General features: G+C 46.7%; 2 protein-coding genes, 1 long non-coding RNA gene and 1 other non-coding gene across 6 annotated transcripts in view; 2 read left to right on the top strand and 2 right to left on the bottom strand.

The window, feature by feature from the left end:
* LOC135912124 (trypsin-like) overlaps window positions 1–23,455 on the top strand; it is a 339,009-nt gene that overhangs the window by 1,159 nt on the left and 314,395 nt on the right. The window lies entirely within an intron of this gene.
* On the bottom strand, window positions 3,255–6,378 carry LOC139050910 (uncharacterized). Its single transcript, XR_011509122.1, has 4 exons — window positions 6,218–6,378; window positions 5,968–6,020; window positions 4,279–4,590; window positions 3,255–4,196 (listed from the first exon to the last, which is right to left on the bottom strand). It is a non-coding gene; the product is annotated as an uncharacterized lncRNA (long non-coding RNA).
* Window positions 13,970–23,455, bottom strand: part of LOC135912123 (CLIP domain-containing serine protease B15-like) — a 32,698-nt gene continuing 23,212 nt past the window's right edge. Inside the window, exons 7-8 of the mRNA XM_065444506.2 lie at window positions 21,042–21,205; window positions 13,970–14,249 (exon numbers count right to left, since the gene is read on the bottom strand). Of these exons, the coding sequence (XP_065300578.1) occupies window positions 14,064–14,249; window positions 21,042–21,205 (350 nt within the window). The 3' untranslated portion in view covers window positions 13,970–14,063. The remainder of the gene's footprint in view (window positions 14,250–21,041; window positions 21,206–23,455) is intronic.
* Window positions 21,564–21,638, top strand: TRNAS-GGA (transfer RNA serine (anticodon GGA)). Its single transcript has one exon. It is a non-coding gene; the product is annotated as a tRNA-Ser (tRNA).

The raw sequence follows: 23,455 nt of genomic DNA, 5'->3' as shown, positions 1-23,455 counted from the left end.
AGCAAGGCATTTGGTGTGTTGCGACACCACGTACCGGAGCACACGAGGGTCGGAACCTCACGCGTCTAACAACGCGCGGCTTAGCCGTGTCCGCGGAAAAGGAGATTCTGGGGGCTGAGCCAATGCTGGGTGTTTGGACTTTTTAACACCCCTCGACGGCGGCAACACACCCCTTTGGCCTCTGTTTCATGTAGACGGCACCCCTGGGCTGACCCACCCGGGCGAAATGAGTAGTTTTCTGTTCCTCTCTCTCTCTCTCTCGAACCTTCGTGTTTGTCTCACTTTCCATCTTTCCTGCCTGCTACTCATTTGAATATTTCTTCCGATCTTCCAGGCAGCAAGGGTTAACCTTGTGTGGTAGCGAGTAGCCAAACTCCCGAGTAGCCAAATGTCCCAATGTAGCCAAATGGCCCGAGTAGCCAAACTACGTTATCTCGTACTTGGTTATAGTGACTGTGTACAGTTGCCATTGGCAGGCCTTGTGTAAACACAAATACTGTCACGTCACCTTGCTGGGCTCCGTGGTGCGCTGTTGGTAACGCTGCTTAAACTCCATGTTACAAATGTCTAGCTCTTTCCCCCCACTCCCTGATCGCCCTCAGAAACCAGGACGCCCCAAAGATGTTTTTGAATTTTTTGGCAACCGAGAACAAAGCTTTCCCCGATTCCACGTCATCCATTCTAACAAAGCTGAAAAGACTATGAGAATTATTTCACCTTTCCTAGTGTCAAAATGTCCTACCGAAACACTTGGTGCACGCTACAAGGCATGAATGATGGCAAGTGGAGGTCTACTTTTGGAACTCCGCGATGCGAAACAACATTACAGGCACCTTAACCTGGTTACATTCGGAGAAATTCCAGCCACAATATCCCCGCACCGGACTATGAACGCCAGCCGTGGTGTTGTCTCTGATGATGACCTAATGGAGCTGACAGAAGCGGAACTGGTGGAAGGCTGGACCGAACAGAACGCTATTAATGTTAAACGAATTATGCTAAGGCATGATGGTAAGCAGATCAAAACTAAGCATCTAATATTTTATTTTGGCTCAAGCATTCTGCCTAAGACAAAAGAGCCAGGCTATGTAAAGCTACGTGTAGCACGTTGCGTCCGAACCCTCTTCGGTGCTTTAAACGCCAGTGTTTAGGGCACTGTTTCCAGAACTGCCGAGGCCGACAGACAAGTGCTAAATGTAGTGCCGGAGATCATGCCTCTGAAACTTGCAAAAGCGATCCGCACTCAGTCAACTGTGATGGCGCGCATGCCGCATGCTGATGGACGTGCCCGTCATGGAAAAAGAAACAGAAATTGTGACAATAAATGTCAGAGAATACTTCATTCAAAGAAGCATGTAAGCGGGTTTCCTACCTGCCCAAGAGCAGCTTTGTCGATGTGGCACGTCAGGGGACAGCGCGACAACGGCCTCCGGCGGCTGCCCGGCCCGAACCCAGTGAGGCGGCAGTGACGTCGCTCGCTCCCCCGGCGGCTGCAGCTAGCGCTGCTCCGCCGCCCCAGCAGAAGAGGCCATCTGCCTCTCTGATGGTGGCCTAAAAGGTTTCGTCTACGGAGACGAGGCCTTCACATCAAACGCAGCGCTCGCAAGAGCGCTTGTCCACCACCTCAGAAGAGGCTATGGACAGAACCAGCCCGACGGCTCCACTAGCGCCTAAGGAGCACGAGATTCCCTCAATGGCTCCAAAAAAACGAAAACACCGCATCACGGTGCCCGGAAAGGCATCTGTGAGCCAACTCCTTTTTCTTAAACACACAACAGAAGAACCACGTTCTACGAGTATACACAACTAATATGCTGGAATGTCAGAGGCCTCATGCGTAATCTTGATGACATTAAAGAACTCCTATATAGGTATAGTCCAAAGTTGCTGTGTGTTCAAGAAACACACCTCAAACATGCGCAAACAAACTTCCTTCGGTAATATGCTATTTTTTGTAAAGACCGCAATGACACCCTCGTGTCATCCGGTGGTGTTCCTATCATTGTCGACAGAGGTGTTGCTTGCCGGTAAATACCTTCCTACGCTCCTAGAGGCAGCTGCTGTCCGAGGGGTGTTGTTCGACAAGCTGGCCACTATCATCTCTGTATACATCCCTCCAAATTATGAACTTATTAAAATTGAATTTCAAAACTACATACATGAACCGCCCGCGCCATACATAGTTGTCGGAGATTTAAACGCACATAACAGCTTGTAGATAGACTATCTTTGCGGGGCGAGACGTCGCCCAATTGTAAACTTTCTTTTGTTCAGGAGCGTGTATACTTTACAAGAAAAGAGCCGACGTATCACAGCGTGGCATATTATACATACTCCTCTATATATTTAAGCACAGTGTCCAGTACACTAATACCGTACCTTGAGTGGTCCGTTCTCAATAACCCGTTTGGGAGCGACCACTTCCCAGTTATGTTAAACTTAACAAAACAGGGTGGATGTTTGCCACACGCTTCCGGGTGAAAGGCTGAATCAGCTAACTGGGAACTTTTTCTAAAGCTAACATATATAATCCGGGATGTTATTGTCTCTTTTAATATCGAGAATGTTGTGGCGTATATAACAGGCTTTGTAATTGACGCTTCCACAAAATTCATCGGTCAAACTAACGGACTGTCGAATAAGCGTCGTATCCTTGGTGGAAACTGCCGAAAACTTAATTAGTTTTAAATAAATAAAGGCTCAGGGTAGAAGATCCCGTTGACGTGCAAAAAGGGAGAGTTGGGATAAGTAAATCTCTCGTGTAACTGCCTACATGGATGAGACGAAAATATGGAATAGACTGAATCAATTAGTAGGCCGGCAGGCGCATGCTGTACCCTTAGTAAGTATCGAAGGATATAGCTTGGAAGATCAGGTGGATTGTTTAGGTGAACACTATGAATCTGCTCCGAGTACATAGCACTATACAAGATCTTCCCTCCCCGCAGGGGCGTCTGCGCAAGCAGGCGTTTGGTGTGTTGCGACACCACGGACCCGAGCACACGAGGGTCGGACCCTCCCGCGTGTAGCCGTGCGCGGCTTAGCCGTGTCCGGGGAAAAGGGGATCCTGGGGGTTGAGCCAATGCCGGGTGTTTGGACCTTTATGGCCCCTCGGCGGCGGCAACACACCCCTTTGGCCTCGGCTTCACGTAGACGGCACCCCCGGACTGACCCACCCGGGGGAAATCGGCAGTCGCCTTTTCCTGTCCTCCTCTCCAATCTTCGTCTTTCTCTCTCGTCTTTTTCATCTTTCCTGTCTTCTCATTACTTCTCCTCACTTCCTAGTTTCCCGGCGGCAAGGGTTAACCTTGTGTAGCTAGCCAGCCTTGGTTATGCTGTATTTGGTTATAGCAGCGATGTACGGCTGGCGTTGGCAGGGTCTCTCTAGCAGGAACTCCTGTCACGTCCCCCTGTTGGGCTCCATGGTGGGTGGTCGGCATCGCGGCCGAAAACCCTACTGAACTTATGGAAAACGCTTTTCCCAAACTCCCTGATCGCCCTCACAAACGAGGGCGCACCGAAGATCTCTTTCAGTTTTTCGGACGACAAGTCCAGAACTTTCCTAAATATCATGTGATCCACTCAGAAAACCCAGACAAACTAGTGCGTAACATCTCACCGTTCCTCGTTTCGAAGTCTTTAACTGAAGTTTTTGGAACAGGATATAAGGCGTCGAGAATGACAAGTGGTGATCTTCTCTTGGAGCTCCTCGATAAGAAGCAGTACGAGAAACTGCCGAAACTTGTCTCGTTTGGCGAAACCCAAATAACAGTATCTCCGCACCGTACCATGAACACCACCCGCGGCGTTGTCTCGGACGATGACATGCTAGAGCTCACTGAAGCTGAACTCTTGGAGGGCTTCAGTGAACAGAATGTAATAAATGTTAAGCGAATTAAGATCAGGCGAGACGGTAAAGAGATCAACACGAAACACCTTATACTCACGTTCGGTTCAAGTGTCCTCCCCGAGTCCATCGAGGCCGGTTATATCAAACTTCGTGTCAGGCCATACGTGCCAAATCCTCTCAGATGTTTTAAGTGCCAAAGGTTCGGCCACAGTTCACAGAACTGTCGAGGCCGGCTGACATGTGCCAAGTGTAGTGACACTGAACATTCCTCCGAAACATGCCAGAAGACTCCACATTGTGTCAACTGTGATGGCGAGCACGCCGCATACTCGCGCGCCTGCCCGTCCTGGAAAAGAGAAAAAGAGATTGTGACAATCAAAGTCAAAGAAAATATATCTTTCAAGGAGGCACGTAGGCGGGTGTCATACCTGTCTAGGAGCAGCTTTGCCGATGTGGCGCGTAAGGGGGCAGCGTCGCAACGGCCTCCGGCGGCTGTCAGACCCACAGGCAGTGAGTCGGCAGTTACGCCATCTGCCCCCGCGGCGGTTGCAGCTAGCGCTGCTCCGTCAACCGAGGAGAAGGGACCATCCACCCCAAAGGTTGGTGCAGCCGAGGCTGCCCCAGCCTCCGAGGCCCCTTCCAGCGCTGGGAACGTCCAGCGCAGCCAAATTCCTCAGGGAACCCCATCGACCTCCGGGCTGGTGGGCGCAGGGGTCTTGCCCTCCAAGGCGGGACTCCCTCTGAAAACATCTCGCTCGCAAGAGCGCTTGTCCGGCGCCTCACACGAGGCAATGGACATTACACCTGACCCCAAGGCGCACCAAACGCCTAAGGAGCGTCGAGAATCGCTCGAACGCTTCAGAAAGAACAAAACACCTATTACAGGGCCTCGAAAGGGCTCTGTAATATAAGGCATCCACTCCGTCTCCGTAAACACAGCACCAAATTCACCTTAAACATGGATACACAAATCATCCAATGGAACATCAGAGGTCTCCTTAGAAACCTTGATGATTTGCAAGAACTCATCCACAAACATAATCCAAAAGTGCTGTGTTTACAGGAAACTCACTTAAAATCTAAACACACAAACTTTCTCCGTACGTATCTTACGTTTCGCAAAGATCGCGATGATGCCGTCGCATCATCGGGTGGTGTTGCGATTCTTACTCATAGAAGCATTCCATGTCAAAATTTACAGCTACAAACGCCCCTTGAAGCAGTGGCGGTTCGAGTTGTCCTACTAAACAAACTCATCACCATTTGCTCCCTTTACATACCCCCGCATTACCAACTGAACAAACATGAATTTCACTCCTTGATCGATCAATTGCCAGAACCTTATGCTGTTCTTGGCGATTTCAATGCGCACAGCTCCCTGTGGGGCGACTCTCGTATAGATGCGCGAGGTCGCCTTGTTGAACAGTTCCTTTTCTCTTCTGGAGCGTGCCTTCTCAATAAGAAAGAGCCCACATATTACTCTCTTGCAAACCGATCCTTTTCGTCAATAGATCTTAGTATCGTCTCCCCGTCTGTACTGCCTGAACTTGAATGGGAAGTTACCGACAACCCTTACGGTAGCGACCACTTCCCTATACTGCTAAGATCATATAAAGAAAACGAATATCCACCATATGCTCCTAGGTGGAAGATTGAGACAGCTGATTGGGAGAAATTTCGATCTCTAACCAGTATCTCATGGGCTGACCTGTCTTCGTTAGGAATTGACGCTGCAGTCCAGTTTTTTACAGCATTCATAATAGATGTCGCATATAAATGCATATCAGAAGTAAAAGGCTTGGCCTGCAAACGGCGCGTCCCATGGTGGAACGACGATTGTAGGATCGCTCGTAAAAAACAGAACAGGGCGTGGGGGTTGCTACGCGCTTCTCCCACTGTAGAAAATCTAGTCAACTTTAAAAAAGTAAAATCCGAAGGCAGGCGAACCCGCCGACAGGCCAGACGAGAAAGTTGGCAGAAGTTTCTATCAAGTATTAACTCGTTCAGAGATGAGGCGAAAGCCTGGAACAGGGTCAATAGGATAAGAGGGCGACAAGCACATGCACTCCCTTTGGTAAACACAGAAGGTGATACCCTAGAAGATCAGGCGGACTCACTTGGGGAGCACTTTGAGAGCGTGTCAAGTGCCAACCATTACTCGCAATCCTTTCTGAAATATAAAGAAATAGAAGAATGCAAGCCACTCATCAATAAATGCCGACAGAATGAACCATATAATTGTCCATTTAGTGCTGCCGAGTTGAAAGCGGCCTTGAGCGCATGCAAGAGTTCCGCACCAGGATCTGATAGAATCTTATATGAAATGCTCAAAAACTTACACAATGACACGCAACTTACACTACTTACACTTTTGAACACCATCTGGGATGCAGGGTACCTTCCAACCGCGTGGAAGGAAGCCATTGTAGTCCCTGTTTTGAAACAAGGCAAAGACCCTTCCTCAGTGGCAAGTTACCGCCCGATAGCCCTCACAAGTTGCCTTTGTAAGGTGTTCGAAAAAATGATAAATCGGCGACTCATCTTTTTCCTTGAACAGAGCAAAATTCTTGATCCTTATCAGTGCGGCTTCCGAGAAGGACGCTCCACAACTGACCACCTTGTACGTGTAGAAGCAAATATCCGGGACGCATTTGTACACAAACAATTCTTCTTATCCATATTCCTTGATATGGAGAAGGCGTACGATACGACGTGGCGTTACGGAATCTTAAGAGAATTGTCAGAAATGGGCATCCACGGTAATATGTTTAATATAATAAAAAGCTATCTGTCAAATCGTACCTTCCGGGTAAAAGTCGGCAATGCACTCTCACGTCCTTTTACGCAAGAAACGGGTGTACCCCAAGGAGGCGTGCTCAGCTGCACGCTATTTATCGTTAAGATGAATACGCTTCGTGCTTCACTACCACCCGCCATCTTTTACTCTGTCTACGTGGACGACATTCAAATAGCTTTCAAATCCTGTAACCTCGCAGTCTGCGAGAGACAGGTACAGCATGGCCTGAACAAAGTGTCAATGTGGGCAGACAAGAATGGGTTTAAGATGAATCCTAACAAAAGCTCTTGTGTTCTTTTTACAAGAAAGAGAGGACTTATCCCAGATCCTTGCATAGAACTGCGTGGACAACAGATACATGTAAACAAAGAACACAAATTTCTAGGTGTCATACTTGACTACAGACTCACCTTCGTCCCCCACATTAAACATCTCAAAGAAAAGTGTCTAAAAACAATGAACATAATCAAACTTCTATCCCAGACTACGTGGGGTAGTGACAGGAAGTGCTTAATGAATCTCTATAAAAGCCTCATTCGATCACGACTAGACTATGGCGCCGTGATTTACCACTCTGCCGCCCCAAGCGCACTAAGGATGCTAGACCCAGTCCACCATCTAGGAATCCGTCTGGCCACTGGCGCATTCAGAACGAGTCCCATACAAAGTTTATATGCAGAATCGAATGAGTGGTCTCTTCATATCCAGAGAACATACACCAGCCACACATATTTTCTGAATGTCCACGCAAATCCTCAACATCCCTGTTTTAATACCATTCATGACATGACATATGCTACACTCTTTCGCAATCGTCCCTCCGTAAGACAGCCTTTCTCGCTGCGTGTGAGGGAGCTTAGTGAAGAAATGCACATTCCACTCCTCGAGCTTCGCCTAATGCATCCAGCCAAGCTGCTACCTCCTTGGGAGTGGCAGCTCATACAATGTGATATATCTTTCATGCAAGTTACAAAACACGCTCCAGAGATTGAAATCCTAATGCATTTCCGGGAACTCCAGCACAAATACTCCTGCACGGAGTTCTACACAGACGCATCGAAGTCACACGACGGGGTGTCCTATGCAGCCGTCGGTCTATCCTTCTCGGAATCCGACGTACTGCATCCGGAAACTAGTATCTTTACGGCTGAGGCCTACGCACTGCTGTCGGCCGTAAAGCATATAAATAAATCACAACTCCAGAAATCAGTTATATATACGGACTCCCTCAGTGTTGTGAAGGCCTTGATGTCATTTTCTAAGCACAAAAACCCAGTCATCAACGAACTCTATTCCGTCCTATGTAAAACGTATATATGTAACCAGCATGTCATCATATGCTGGGTGCCCGGTCATAGGGCCATTGAAGGCAATGTTCTGGCGGACCAGATGGCCACATCAGTTGCATCGTATTCTGTAAATCCTACCGCAGCAGTCCCTGTCACAGATCTGAGGCCCTACTTGCGCAGAAAACTGCGGAACTACTGGCAACGCTCGTGGGACATGGAAACAAACAATAAACTGCATGTAATCAAGCCACAATTAGGTTTCTGGCCTCCCGTAACAAAATCCCGCCGGACAGATGTCCTATTCTGCCGTCTAAGAATAGGACACACTTTCGGCACACATAACTTTTTACTCACTGGAAATGATCCTCCAACTTGCGGTAGATGCGGGGACAGGCTGACCGTCCTCCACGTCCTCCTGGAGTGTCGGGAAGCCGAATACGAAAGAAAGAAACATTTTCCCTTAGCTTACCGGCAGCGCATCCCCCTTCATCCCGTTATGTTACTCGGCCCAGTACCTTTGTTTGACACCAACGCAGTCCTAAATTTTCTGAAAGATGTTGTCTTGCATGTTTTTAGCCCACATGTTCGTAGCGGGTCCTCTCTTCAGAGGATACCGCCGCGATAGCTCTTTAGTATAGCACATGCCTCTAGGCCCTTGTGTTTCAAGGGCTCTGGCGAGGCAGCAGTGCTTTAAGTAATTTTACCATCCTATATATTTTTATTGTGCATCATTCTTCTACGATGGATTTTAATGTTCATAGTATTCATCATTAGTCATCGCCATAATTTTATAGTACATAGATTTTACGCACTTTACTGCGACTATTTTAGGCCACTTTACAGCCAAGTCACATCTTCCATAATACATCCTTAACACTACCACCAGTCATGGCGCTCTTTGGCCAAACCTGGCCCTTGCGCCACAAAACAACATACATCATCATCATCAAGATCTTCCCTGAGCTTAAAAGAACGGGAAAAGAGACAGCCTCTTAACCACAAAGACTTATCGAGTGAGGCTTAGAATCTTCCATTTAACTGAACTTAAGGTGTCTCTCGCTTGTTCCAGCAACTCGGTGCCAGGTGGCGATAGCATTATGTGTGAAATGTTTAGATACCTACACCCTGAAGCACTGAAAACGCACCTATCTCTTTTTAATGCCATGTGGGTGGCTGGGTATATTCCGTCCTCGTGGAAAGAAGCCATAGTCATGCCGATGCTAAAACAAGGCAAAGACCCGTCCTTAGCGAGCAGCTACTGACCAATAGCAATAACAAGATGTCTGTACAAGGTGTATCAAAAATGATAGACCAGCGCTTAATCTCCTTTCTAGAAAATAGCAATACACTAGACCCCTTCAAATGTTGGTTCCGAGAAGGTAGGTCGACAATAGTTGGCCTTGTTCGTATCGAGGCAAACATCACAGCTGGGTTTACACATAAGCAGTTTTTATTTTCGGTATTTCTAGATTTAGAGAATGCATACGCTACCACAAGGCGCTTCAGGATATTGCGATATCTTTCCGCAATTGGAGTCCGTGTAAATATGTAAAACACAGCGAAAAGATATTTATCCAACCGCACGTTTCATGTAAGAGTGGGCAATGCTTCGTCTAGAACATTCACCCAGGAGACTGGCGTGTCGCAAGAGCGTGTGCTTAGTTGCGCATTGTTTATTGTAAAAATTAATTCACTCTATACAGTCATTCCACGCACAATGCTTTATTCTGTGTATGTCGATGACGTACAAATTGGTTTTAAAGCGCGTACCACTGCGATCTGCGAACGACAAGTACAGCTTACATTAAACACATTATCTAAATGGGCGTATGTAAATGGTTTTGGAATAAACAGCCACAACTGTACGTGTATACTTTTTTTAAATATAAAAGTCATAAAACTAGTGCCAAAACTCACCATCAATTGAGAGGAACTATCTGTGAGCAGTGCAAACAAATTTCTGAAAACAATTATAGACTCTAAGCTTACCTTCATCCCCAAACCTAAATACCTCAAGGCAAAATGTTTGAAAACGATGAATATTTTAAAAATTCCGTCTCACACAACATGTAGTGATCGAAAACGTCTCCTGAACTTGTACAAGAGGCTTGTCCGCCTCCGATGATGGTGATGGCATTGTTCCCACAGCATACATATAAATGTAGTGGTTTAACATATTTGTAATTTACAGCACACATTTGGTTACTGTAGCTATTGGAAGCTCCGGCGATTGGCCGCTACCAGTACCACTGTCTAGAAAACGAATATTTAAACAATATTCACCTTTGCTGAACTGGGACGCGTCATCACCTCGTGAAGAGATTCGGGAAAAATAACAGCGGATTAAGCGACCTTCAGCCAAGTTTACCTTGATATAAAAATTAAATGACACGTTTCTTGAATCTGACAGTTTCTTCGATAAGTTAATTTGTAGCTCTAGTATGACTGCCTCCTTTGTTTATCTCTAGAACTATAGAAATTATCTTTTGTTTCTTGAAAAAGTACGGGTGTTCGAATATTGTAATATGCAAACCGAATCCAAGTATTTGAGGAAGACCACCTCCGTATAGTAAAGTCAATAACATTTCTTAAACGATTCTGTGCAGAGGGAAATACAAAGTGCGTGAGGACTCCTTCAGGTAAAAATTCGACAGCCATTCTACTGTGCGAAAGCAGATGACCAGCGAAGCTTTTGAATCGGCGTTGAGCTTCGGATGATGTACCGGCACATGCGGGTACACGTAACCGTTCATCGTCGAGAAACATGGAACCGCTCTCTTTAGCTGAGCGTTTGTACGCGCTTTGTACTGAACAGAGGCACGTTACCCTTTATCAGCGCTTCCTTACAACTGCCGCCTACATGAAACTCCCCAAAGTTCTCGCCGCGAATGCACTGCGTGAGCACATCCACCGCCTTTTGTGGTCGCTCTTCGGACCCCATTCCGTTGATTTCTGAGAGGTCGTTTTTGAACCACAGACGATCAGATAGTTGGCAGGTTGAGCTAAAGTTGCGATAGAGAAAGCCTCTTTGGAACGTTCCCTAGGTGTCGTCGTATCGCGGCACCATTACCTCGTGACATCACCGTCTCTTCGCGCATGTCGCGGTAAGCGTCGACAGCTCTTATTCGTCGATTACGTACGACATCGCGGGCACGCTCTTCTCGGACCGCCTGAATTGAACGAAGTCGACGGTCTCTCTCGTGCCGCTGCTCTCGCTGTCGATCCTCATGGAAACGCTGCTCCTCAGGCGTACAAATCAAGCGTGGCCTTCCCGTAGCAACGGTGGAGCCGAAATCACTCCAAAACTTTTCATTGGTTGCCTTATCAGGCGCACACTACGTCACGCACTACGTCATACATTAACAGAGACACAGCTGCGACAGAGTGCCATTTTGGAAAAAGGTGGCCAATAAACCGAGCTCTGCCGGGAGCTGCGATATAAGTGTGTTTTGGTTCTTGGCTCGTTCGCTCTCACTTTTTAAGGGAGAGTTTTTAGGGGAGAGCTTTCCCGCGAAGTCGCCACAAAATCCCGTTACCTTTCCATAGGCAGCTTCGCTCTAACAAAAAAAAAAAACAACAGCGTTGGCCGTATCGGGACGAAGCAGCAGTGGGGTACATGAAATCCCTTGTGTGCTGAAGCCAATGTTTGGGCAGTGTAGTACAGAATGACCTACTTCTACAGCAGAGCGGTTTCGTTTCCGCTGCGATCTTATCTGAATCATGCGTGGCACTATGCATGCTTGGAAGGACCATGCCGGTCTTCCGCTTGCGCAGCGGGTCGGTTCAGAACTCTGCCATCTCGTCGGGCGGTGCTGCGATTTGTCCTTTGAGTGGGTCCCGGCGCACATTGGCTTACCGGGCAACGAGGCGGCCGACACCCTCACCAAGGAGGCTCACTCCAATCGCTTCCCCATCGCCACCTCGGTCACCTTTTTCGACGTGACCAAGACGACGATCCTGCGCACCCTCCGCGCGCAGCACGTGGACCCGCGCGTTGCGGCAGGTACGCCCCCTCGCGTCCTCCCCCGCGCCGGACTCTGCCGCGAGGACCGCTCGTTCCTCCTTCACTTGCATGTCGGATACTACACGACGGCCGCCAGACTACACAGGCTGCAGGGAAAAGGCAGCCCCATGTGCAGCAACTGCGCCGATGTGGCGAGGCTCGGGTTCCTCTTACTTCACTCTCCTGCTTTCAGTGTGGAGCGCATGGACTTGTGTTCGTCGTATCGGGGTTTGGAACTGCCTTGCGACACGTCCGACACGCTGCTTTATCCTGTAGCCCACTCGTCTATCGTCAAGAGTGCTCTTGCGGCAGTACTTGACTTTTGCAGTGCGACGCAAATAAGAGCGCGGCTCTGAGCCCCACATTCGCTTCTTCTGCTTTTTTTTTTGCAGCCTTCTCCTTTCCTTTCTCTTCATCTTTTTCTCCCCACACTCCTTTCCCCGCGCAGTGCTGTTGAGTTGTCCTTCTGTGAGAGACAGTTACGGTACTGCACTTATCTCTTCCATTCTCTCTAAAGTCACTTCCCACACACAGTGTAGCACAGGGATCACGTTCACGCAATACACAAGTGACATTTTGTCATGGATTCCTAGCTTACGTGCTTGACTTACAACACAGCCAGCAAGGGCCCCGTGATCAAACTTTGCAATCCTCCTCGCTCCCTGCTCGTGGTTGACCCGCCGTAGCGAAAGGTGGTGGATGCGAATGGGCATCTCTCTGTTTTGCGGGCCAAAACTCTTAACGCAGTTACTGGACCACAGGTGTCCAACGCCAGCGTGCCATACCCGAGCAACCATCAAATTTTTGCATCTAGTTACCCAGTTGTAAGCCTTCGAACTCCCAATAAGCCCTTGTTTCTGTTTGATAAAAAATATTACGTGCCTACTATGGCTGAGAGAGCTATCTGAAACGCGACAGGTCCTGATCGGATCGACAAACGTGGTGCCGATCGATGGCGCTCTGAATGCCGAGTGAGAGCATAAACTAAGCTTAGACTACTTTAAGCCTGGCACAACAATAGGGCCCTTTCCATTCATGACAGATACATGGAAGTGTAGGGGATACTTTCCACTGCCCAACCATGTCAAAATAGGACGTGTGGTAGTACAGTTGCAAATATATAGGCGATATTATTATTACTACAGCTTTTCATTACATACGAAACTTAACTCTGCATGTGACATTAAACAAGAAGCCTCCCTTGGCAACACAAATGAAAACCGTTTCACGTCAAAAAAATAAAGTTCATATATTTAGACACATGCATGTAATACCTTTAGCAACATAACGAACGGACAAGTGAGGATGGTTTAAACGGGAAAGCTTTTTATGGAATTACCTAGACTGCCACGGCAATTGCACAAATACAGGGAAGTAACGGAATGCCTCCAAGCGCTGTAGAGTGGTGTCCCTGTTGAAGTAGAGAAGTCTCCCATATGCTACCCCATCGAACGTTGTTTGAAAAGAATGTGGACATCTTGTGACGAAATGGTGGCCAAAGAATAAATCACGAGAAAATATGTCAGTGTGTGCTGCCTAAGAGTGACACAACCTTACTTTGGATGTCTAGGAATTATTGAGGAGAAGTGATGTCGCATGCGCATTGACTTAAGCAATAATGTTCCTGCAGCAAATGCGGTTTTCTTGCAGCAGAATGATACGGGAAAATGGTCACGTCCGTCATTTTGTCTCCCTCTAGAATTCAATAAATATTTTCGTGTATTTGAACAACAGCATAAATTGAACTCCCTTATCCAATAGAAATCATATAGTAGATAATATTTTATTAGTATTCAATATTTTGAATATTCGCAAACCTCAATTGAAAATACATTTTTTAACGTGGTGCCGCACGTAATAAAACAAATGAATTCTGTACGCGAGAATAAATACTTTAAGGTTGACAGGTCTCCAATTGATTTCAGTTCTTTTTCAGTTCTTTCTTCTTCAGTTTATTTATAAAACGACAGCTGGGTAAGTGTGCAGACGTCTTCACATGCTGGTCTATTGACGGCACAACAAGCGACAGGTTTTCCATCTGATGCCGCACAACTTATGCAGCTTTATTTCGAACATATATGTCAATTACAATGCCAGTCATTAAATGAATTCATCATTGCGACCTTAAATCATTTTCCAGCTTTTAGAGTTCCTGAGGGCTTCTTTTATCCAGGACAAAAACTTGTAAACACGAACTGTAATTGAAAATTTAAACTTGTGGGTACAGCGCGATGTTCCACCGCTTAGTATGGCAACTTGCACAGATTTTCCTCTTTTGCGTCTCATGGTTATCGGGGCACCAGAGTCACCCTGTAAAGGAGAATGCAAATAAAAAAGGGGGGGGGGAGGCATGAACAATTAAACTTCTGAAAACGCAATGCAGTGATCATTTGCCACGGGCCGTATTTCTGGCCATCTGCCGCATTTTACGAGAAATACTATGCCGCTGAACACTGCGCGACAGTATATTTGGATCACAGATGGAATTTGTATATCATATTGCCAACATATTTTACAGTTCATATATAGAATTTTCGACGGACACACTGAGACCGAAATCTCAATTGGATGAGACGAAGGCAATTTTGGCCAACGCGCGTAAAGTCGTCCGCATGCTGCTCTGCATAGTCGAACGGGTAAAGAATTTAAAGCCCACGAAGAGACAGAAAGAGAGCAAAATCGAAACGGATGTGACAGAGATAGACTTCTTATTTATATGTGAACTCACAGTTGGTATATATCATAGTAAAGATAAAGGCTATGTGTTTAAGCACCTTTGGGCATATTATTGAGTATATATAGCATCTTCTAAATCTTGAGAGCAATCTCAATATCCCAAAGATTGCAATGCACCTGTTGCCGTGCAGATTGCACCTTATGCAATGGTCAGCCAAGTGATGACCCCCCGATGCCCGTGTACTGCAGAGTACAGAGAAACGTGCATACTCAGAAATTTGAAGGCTTACAAAGAGAAGAAATTGTTTTAAGCATTTTGCATTAAAAAGAACCGGGTGTCGCTAGCACCACGTCACTACATTTATTAAGAAACGAAGACATATATTTGCTCAGTAAGTTTCGAAGTCCGCGGATTTCAATAGCGTAGAATGTGTTCTAGCGTGGTTAGAAATTTTCCTTTAATCTCGCGCTGATCGGGACTTTCAGTAGTTAAGTGAGACATGATTATCGGCGTTTGTGCTTTGAAAGGGCGCTTTGGCTGTATTGTTACTAATGTACAGCGCAGCTACTGCTGCTCGTGTAATTGTTCCGCAGTAAAGCTCAGTTCGGTGACTCTCCTCTGTGCATTCTTTCTATTTCCTGTCCTCAAAACCTGCCGTTATAACCAGGTTCCTTCAAGGAACAGGAGTACGGCGCCGTAGCCCCCTGCCTGACCGCTGCTGGGTTGCGTAAGCGGAACATCGTCTCGGGTTCGTGGCTTCGCGCTCACTGCAGCTTCCCAGTTTCGGTGTTGCGCGCTCTGAGAGCCCTAATTCGTCATGCCATAGTTCTGCGTAGAAAGACCCTGTAAAGTGCCATGCCATATTAATTGACATTTGTTGAGCATCTGTACGTAGCGGTCGTACTGAGAGCTTCGTTCGTTCGGTGACATACGACATAGATCCAGAATCGTCCTACTTTGCTATAGCACTCGCATGGCATAGTTGCTGATTAACAGGGCAGTTTGACACCGACACAGTGACGACGATGCACAGACGAAGAAGGCATGACGTGAATCGAACGACAAATGCGGTATGGCAGCTGCGGAATGAGAGCAATGACAGGACGAACGTCAAACGCTTACAATGACATAATGACGACAGGGTGACGACGTCGGCAGGAGGAGAATAGGATGACGGCGAGTGTAAAACGACGTGGCGTGACAAGAATGCTATGACGGCAACGAAATTTCGGAGCTGGAATGGTGACGATAAAATGACTATGGTAACGACATGACTATGAGCACATACTTAGCGACGCGAGATATTATCACGTTGGTATTCACGATGAACAACGCAGTAGCAAGAACTGTGTAATGCAAAATTTATTGCGCGAAATTTTGCCCCTGAAAGTAATTGACATGGAAAAGCACATAGATAGGAGCAAGCGTAGTCGGCGACCGTCGAGCATCTAATCTGCGGATCAGGTGCGTCGACCATCTATGCATGACCTGGGGCGCGATCGGAGATATTTGTTCGATACGCCTTTTGTTCGGTTGCTGCAAAGTCACAAAGTGGCAGTATGCAAAATTTCTGAGAACGGGGTGAACAGCGCAGCCAATCGGCCAGCAGTGAACTCTACGAAAGATTAGTTCCTTCGTTTGTCGGCTGCTTGCAGACACTGTACTACAAAACGAAACATGTCTCGTCTTCCAGTGAAAGAAATATTTGCCTAAAAATGTATTTTTTCTTCTCAAGCTTAAACACGTTTTCAAATAGAAGCACGTGTGACTACTACAACTTACAACTATTAGTTCCTCTGCGTCATCACTAGGTGGTTTAGCAGGATGCGTTGTTGGGCAAGTTGGTTCATTGTATGCGGAAAAATTGGATGCGCTTTGTAGACAATCACAAGGAAGAAGATGGGAAAGGCGCAAACTACAAATTGAGGTTTATTGGGTCGTGCGTATAGCCATTTATAAGCAATATCTTCTTATCGAGTATTGACCGCACCTTGTTTGGTGTACTTGACAAAGACAAAATAGTACATGTTTTTAGGTGTGCTGACGATTTTCTTGTACTGCTGAAGGAACGAAATGATTTTATGTGTGACGATGCCATTGCAGACATCTTAAATCTCTTTGAGCATAATGTTTTAGGTCTAACCTATACACATGAGCTCCCCGTCAATAACATTCAGCCGTTCCTAGACCTCAAACTTACATTGTGTAATGAGCATGTTTGTTGCTGTTTCTGCCGCCGCACACAAAAACAACTGTTACCCTATGATTCAGCTCACTCCAAAATCATTGAAACGGCCATTGCTAAACGGATTATCGAGCAATCTCTGAAAAAGTCATGTACAGATGCCATGCAGGTCAGCTTCGACATGCAAATTTCTAGGCTGAAAGAGGCTGGCTTCTCTGATGTTGTTGCGCTGGCAGTTGTTGAAACGCTCCAAGAGAGGCTAAAGGTGCACCAAAAAGTAAACACTGATGTTGCCAACAAAGCTTCCAAGCCAGTCGTAATCCCTTATGTTCATAGAACTGCGCACAATCTGAAGAAGATAGTAACCAAGCATGGTGAACCTATGGTTTTCTCGGCTCCCTGCAAGCGGAGTCACCTTTGCGCCCACATTGGGAGACTTCACGCCAGAAAGAAGCAAGGTGTCTCTGGCGTGAAACACAAGAACCCCTACGTAGATTGCCAAGTTGGCGTTATCAGATTCCCCTGACATGCGGCAAAACCTACATAGGCTAGACGGGCCGTTGTCTCAACGTGCGAATCCGTGAACACGGAAGGTCTATTAAAACCGGGAGCAACGTCATTTACCCATGCATTGCCTCGATCAGAAATGCAGGCCTCTGCTGAATCACGTTAAGATCCAGCAAAAATGCAATAACGAGAAAGCATGGGAACTTCTAAAGGCATATTATATAAAAAAGAAGGGACAAGCATACATCAGTGACACATCGATCATACTTTACAATAGAGAGGCACGTTTCCTCGAAAATATGATTAGCTGAGCCACGCCATTGGGTTTTTTCTGATTTTGTGTTTTTTCTCCGGTTACCTGCTGCTGATATCCTGATGTGCCTGCGCTGGCATGAACTGATATTTAAGTGTGTCCCTCGAATAAACCTCAGGTGTTAGCTTGCGCCTGTCCCGTCTTCTTCTGTGTGATCGTCTACAAAGCGCATCCAGTTTTTCCAATATCCCCAGGTGGTGTCGCGCACAGCGAGAAGATAAAAGAAACTACGGGAACACCTTTCTTTCGTATTTTTTTTTATCGAATAAGTAACACTTCAATCGAATAGGCCATTGCTTCAGCCCGCAGTTCTTGGCCAATCCCCCAGAGTGGGTATAAGCCATAATATGAGGTCATCATCATCATCACCATCATCATCATCATCATCATCATCATCATCATCATCATCATCAGTGGGGCACTTTTCAAGAGGCAGCAACAACACTCCAGTGGCTCTTGTGCACCGACGTTGGGGTAGATTTCGCTGTACAGCCAACGCACTATTTCTTTCGAGAAACGAACGAGACGCCAGAATTCGCATTCTGCCATTTCTTCAAACGCGTTTCGCACCACCACCCACTCTCCTTCCTCCTCGAGCAACGCCAGAGCAACTACCTAAGTTCCGAACGCAAGCGCCATTTTCTCGAATTAAACTATGGATTGGATCCGAAAGTGCCATTCCGCAGCCGCAGGCGCCGGTTGGATCCAATCCAATCCACCGGACGCCCCATGTGAAGCCGGTCTCGAAACAACCGTATGATAAATCCAATCTTCTCAACTCCCCTCGGGTTCGGCGCCTAGCAGACGACGTGCTCGGTTGCACGATGATTGACAGGAGCCTGTTGTCACCGAAAACGTGGCCTCGCACCGCTGCTGGCGACGTCGGCGCGGAGTAGGCCAATCGCTCGCGCCGGTAACCGAACGAACGCGCCGAACAACGATCTCCGCTCGCAGCCCTGTTGAACCTTCCACAGTAATCGCTGGTACTCGCGTTAGCTTTAGAATGTACACCACAGTTCTCTTCGCGCATGCAGTTTGAGTACACATAGCTCGAGCGACGACGACGCGCACAACAGATAAAATCGGCTAAAAGAATCCGTAATCTCCTGATACATGCCACCAAGTTCTGCTCCAAATGATAAAGTTCAGCATTCGTTACCTGGCGAAAAGCGGTCACCGGTGAAAAATCGATAAGTACACTCTCAGTGCTAGACAACTTGGGCCACTGAGTCGGCGTACAAAGCGTGACGATAACTACATGACGAGTCAGATAACGAAGCTTGCATGACGACAATGGTACGACCACGACGGCATCAGGAGCACCTATCCAGATGGCCTACGCTGTAGACGACTTTTGCAACTTGGTCGGCGTAAGATATATAGATAGATAGATAGAAAGACAGACAGACAGACGGACGGACGGACAGACAAACAAACAGACGGAGGGACGGACGGACAGACAGACCTTCCACAGTAATCGCTGGTACTCGCGTTAGCTATAGATTGTGCACCACAGAGGACGGACGGGCGGATGGACGCAAAATGGTTGTAATGTGGAAATAATAGTGATCGCAATATTAAAAATGAAGGAAAACCAAACTTACACACAGATTTTGATTTATGCGATGCAGTTTTGAAATTCCTAATCATTTCTGTGCTTACGCAAAGAGAAAACCATCCTTCTGTCCGTCCCGCCAGACGACCGCTTTTGAGAAAGCGTCCACAGCAGCGAGCTTCTCGCTTCAGTACCAACGAAGCGGCGAGAACACAGTGCTCCCGGAGCTCTGCCGCTTTCGCAAATAGCTTTCAACATATGGGGCCGCGCGTCCCCCTTCCAACGCTAAATAGGCCGTGCGGCAAGGTATCATGAGTCGGCACTCTTTGTCGGCATCGCAGATCCCTTCCAAGGTGCGGCTCGCGTGGTGCTGCCATACGAAGCCGCCACCCGAGCACGTTTGGTCAATGGTTTTTCACATATTTTCAATATTTTCACTCCGTGGTTAGACGCGGTAGAGCTTTGACTAAGTGGCTCATTGTGTTTTCTACATGTCAACCCTGTCATTATGAAACAAATATATTCACTTCATTAATTGCTTATACCACCATGTATGCTTTGTATCCAGCCCATCCGCTTTCTGCACTGCACCAAGTTACGCATGTTCACAAAAAATGAATACAACTATACCCTCTTATTGCAATATTTGTTTTTGTTCATTTCATGTCACCACAATGGGAACAGGTATCAAATGACTGACCTATACTTTACAAGCGGCTGGGCGAAATGTTTGGGTACTGGGAGACGTAATTAAAACGCTCAACTCCACAAACCATGCTTTCGGAAAAAATATTTCTGGTTGAATGCGCCATGTGCAACTCATGCTTCCCTTTAAGTTGAATATAAAAATTACACCAAAATATTTGTATCTGTCTACATTGTCTAAACTTTGCGTATTCACAAAGTCTTAATAAGCTGAGAAATGGAGTTTTCCAGTAATAGTTATAGCAACACTTTGCTTTCGCATTAATTTTCAACCCGAGAGCACTTCTGTTTACGAAGAGTTTGAAGGAGTCTAATTTTTTTTACACAGTGCAATCTTCGTTTCACTGTGTTGTTTTATCTGGCTTCTTCTTTCTATATCGGTGAAATAAAGATTTCGGCATGGGTTGTTCAGATAAGCTAAAAAACACTCGAATGAGCGAGAAAGGGAGCCATTTCGATCAGATAGCTAATGGGTATAGCCGATATTCTAATTGACGTTAAGAAATAAAATGGATCTGGCCAGGTCATGTAATGCGCAAGTTAGATAACCGTTGTTACCATGAGGGTTAGAGAATGGGTAGAGAAATTAGGAAATTCGCGGGCGCTAGTGGGGATCAGTTGGCGCAGGACAGGGGTAACTGCAAATCGCAGGGAGATGCCTTTGTCCTGCAGTGGACATAGAATGGGCTAGAATAGCAGCTTCGGCTTGTTGGTTTTCCATCCTGGTGTTAACAGCGCAAAACGTAGACCTGAATAATTGTAAGACACAACAACCAACCAGTTCCGGAACTTATTGAATCTTTCTGCATTCCTAAACCGCAACTTACATAAAGAAAAACGAAAACGATGGATATTATTTCACAACTACTACCTTACCATAAACCTGGCTTCCGCAGTGAGCATTTCGATACGCCAAACATCATTTTTTTCGGTATTCCTTTTTGCATTATTGGATACCACTGCGTGCGTAATAAATTGAAATAGCCATAAATGCGCATGATTTACTCATGTGCATTTGCCCATATGTCCCCATTTGTTACCCATATGTTACCCATTTACCCATAGGGGTATATACCCATATACCCATGTCTAATTTTTCCTTTATTAATGATTTACGCATCTGCATGCACGTCATCAAGACGGTCGCCGCTGTTACTTACTCGGCAGAGATTTCCCTTGTACCCTTTCAAACACAGGGCATATTTGGAATCGAATCCAGATGAATTGACACCTCGAACAAGACTTATTAAAAATTCACACATCTCTTGTGCGAATGCGTAAAGATGTATGTACATCAGATTTTTGGAGGCGACGGGAGTCCGCTCTACAAAAATAAAGAAAAGCAAAGAATGTCCTTAAATATGTTATCATGTGCTGCCTAGGACAGGCAAACTCACAATTTAGGGAAAGGTAAGGGAGAGCGTGAGCACGGAAAAATTGGACACCCTCATTGAATGTCGGCGTACGTGCTTTTTTTATTATCACAGCTTTCGATAGAAGTGCAAAAGTTCAGTAACCAATGGTAATATTAAATAAACCAACCATACTACAACATTTTGACGTAGTAGTTCTGCGGAAACCCGCAAGGTGGAGAGAAGATTGAATAAAGGGAAAATGAGACATCCACCTGTTTGTAGCAATTGCTACAAAGGATTGCTACTTCGCCCTGCCATCTGCTAGCCGCCTGGTTAGCTCAGATGGTAGAGCGGCTGCCCCGGAAAGGCGGTGGTCCCGGGTTCGAGTCCCGGACCAGGACGAATTTTTCTTCAACTATGAGGCTTTTCTTTCGAGGAACCCGTATGGGTTTCCTTTGTAGCAATTGCTACAAACAGGTGGATGTCTCATTTTCCCTTTATTCACTACAACATTTTGTTGACAAAAAATTGGAGGACGCTTAAGCTTCGCCTTTAATAGTGGAACGCGACAGCGTTCTCGTGGACCCGCCAAGAGGTGTAAGACAATGCGCTACGGCGCAGCGATCATTTACGAGGCGCCCCGCATCGGACTTTGCGCCCACCTATCACGCGGTGAGCGTCGAGCAACGCAGCGCTGCGTTGCTCGCCGAACGCGCGTTCGGCGCGGCAACGAAACGTGCGCCTGAGCAAACGAAACGAACCAAAGAACTCTGTGTCTCGGAGGGGGAAACAATCTACGCCAGCGAAACGTCGTGATCGACACGGGTAGAGAGATAGACAGATAGTAATCTAAAGAAAGGAACGAGGCTTGATTCTGCAACCCGTGTAGGAGCACGGCGAAGCGTCGTCAGGGGAGAGGGAGTCGGGGCTGCAACGCGCCTCGCACCAGTCCCCGCACAGCCCCAATGCGCGCGTGGCGCGCCACCTGTCGGGGCAGCGCCATATATTGAGAGGAGGGGGTCTTCTGTGTTTGCCGCAAGATGGCTCTGCGTGTGTGGAAAGCGCAGAAGAAATGTAACGGAAACGTACTTCGCTACGCGTTTAACTGCGACTTCTGTAATTTACATGCTCGTAATTACCGACATACACAGCAGTATAGCTTTCTACGGCACGTTTGTAAGGCAACACCGCATTCACTAGAGGGGTTTTTTTCCCGCTTTGAGCGATCAAACTCGTGGCTGATTTTTTTTCTTTATTGCCGACTTCGACGTTCTAAATCATGGTTTATAAAGGATAAAACGTGTGAGCCACACTTTGGTCAACATGGTACTAAAATCTTTTCAACATCGCTAATTCATCAAATATAGAGATCCATTGCGGTGGATCAGGCAGCGCTTTGAAACCATCTCTCACACACACGACACTCTCAATGAAATTTTCCCGAGTCGGTCGAACAACAATGTCTCCGTTTTGGAATTGCAGTCTAGTTTTCCACATTGCGTAGAGGCTCAGGACCATAATAAGGTCATACGGGACATCCTCGGTGTTATCAATCGGTAAGAAGCGTATTCCATATGGGTCTAGGGGTAAGTGTTTTTTCAATGTTCTCTGCAGAACGTCCCAGTGAAAGATGGCGTCCCAGCAGTCTAGGAATGCATGTTCTATTGTTTCCGGTTTTTTGCATAATAAGCAGTCGGTGGTCCAGGGGATGAATATACCGTTTTCATGAAGCCAGGTCTTAACGGGAAGTGTGTTTGTGTGTAAGTTGAAGAAGAAAGTTTTAGCTGACGGCCGAATTGGCATTTTTTTCACTCTCTTTAGGACATCTTGTCCTAGGCCTCCACGGTGTGAAAGACGGTACAAAGGTGCAGGGAACATCGTGTCTACGAGATCTCTGTATAGTTTTTTCTTTGTAACGGTTGACAGGTATTGCTGTGAAAAACGTACATTCAACATCCTATATGACCATACCACTTCGCGCAGGTAACCAGTCACAGCTCCTGGCATGTTGTAAACAGTCGAAACAATGAATCCTGGAATTTGTCTACACAGCCGTACCTGCATCACCGTTCGGAGAAACGGATCGTTTTGATGCCGTAAAAACACAAAACGTGACACGACTTGTCGCAGAAACAAATGAGTTAGACCGAGTGGTAGCGTCTCCGCCTCACACTCCGGAGACCCTGGTTCGATTCCCGCGCAGCCCGTCTTGCAAGTTG

This window comes from Dermacentor albipictus, chromosome 10 (genome assembly GCF_038994185.2).
Source record: "Dermacentor albipictus isolate Rhodes 1998 colony chromosome 10, USDA_Dalb.pri_finalv2, whole genome shotgun sequence".
Classification (NCBI taxonomy): domain Eukaryota; kingdom Metazoa; phylum Arthropoda; class Arachnida; order Ixodida; family Ixodidae; genus Dermacentor; species Dermacentor albipictus.
The sequence above is the reverse complement of the archived record's forward strand: the minus strand, read 5'-3'. Positions and strand labels throughout refer to the sequence as shown.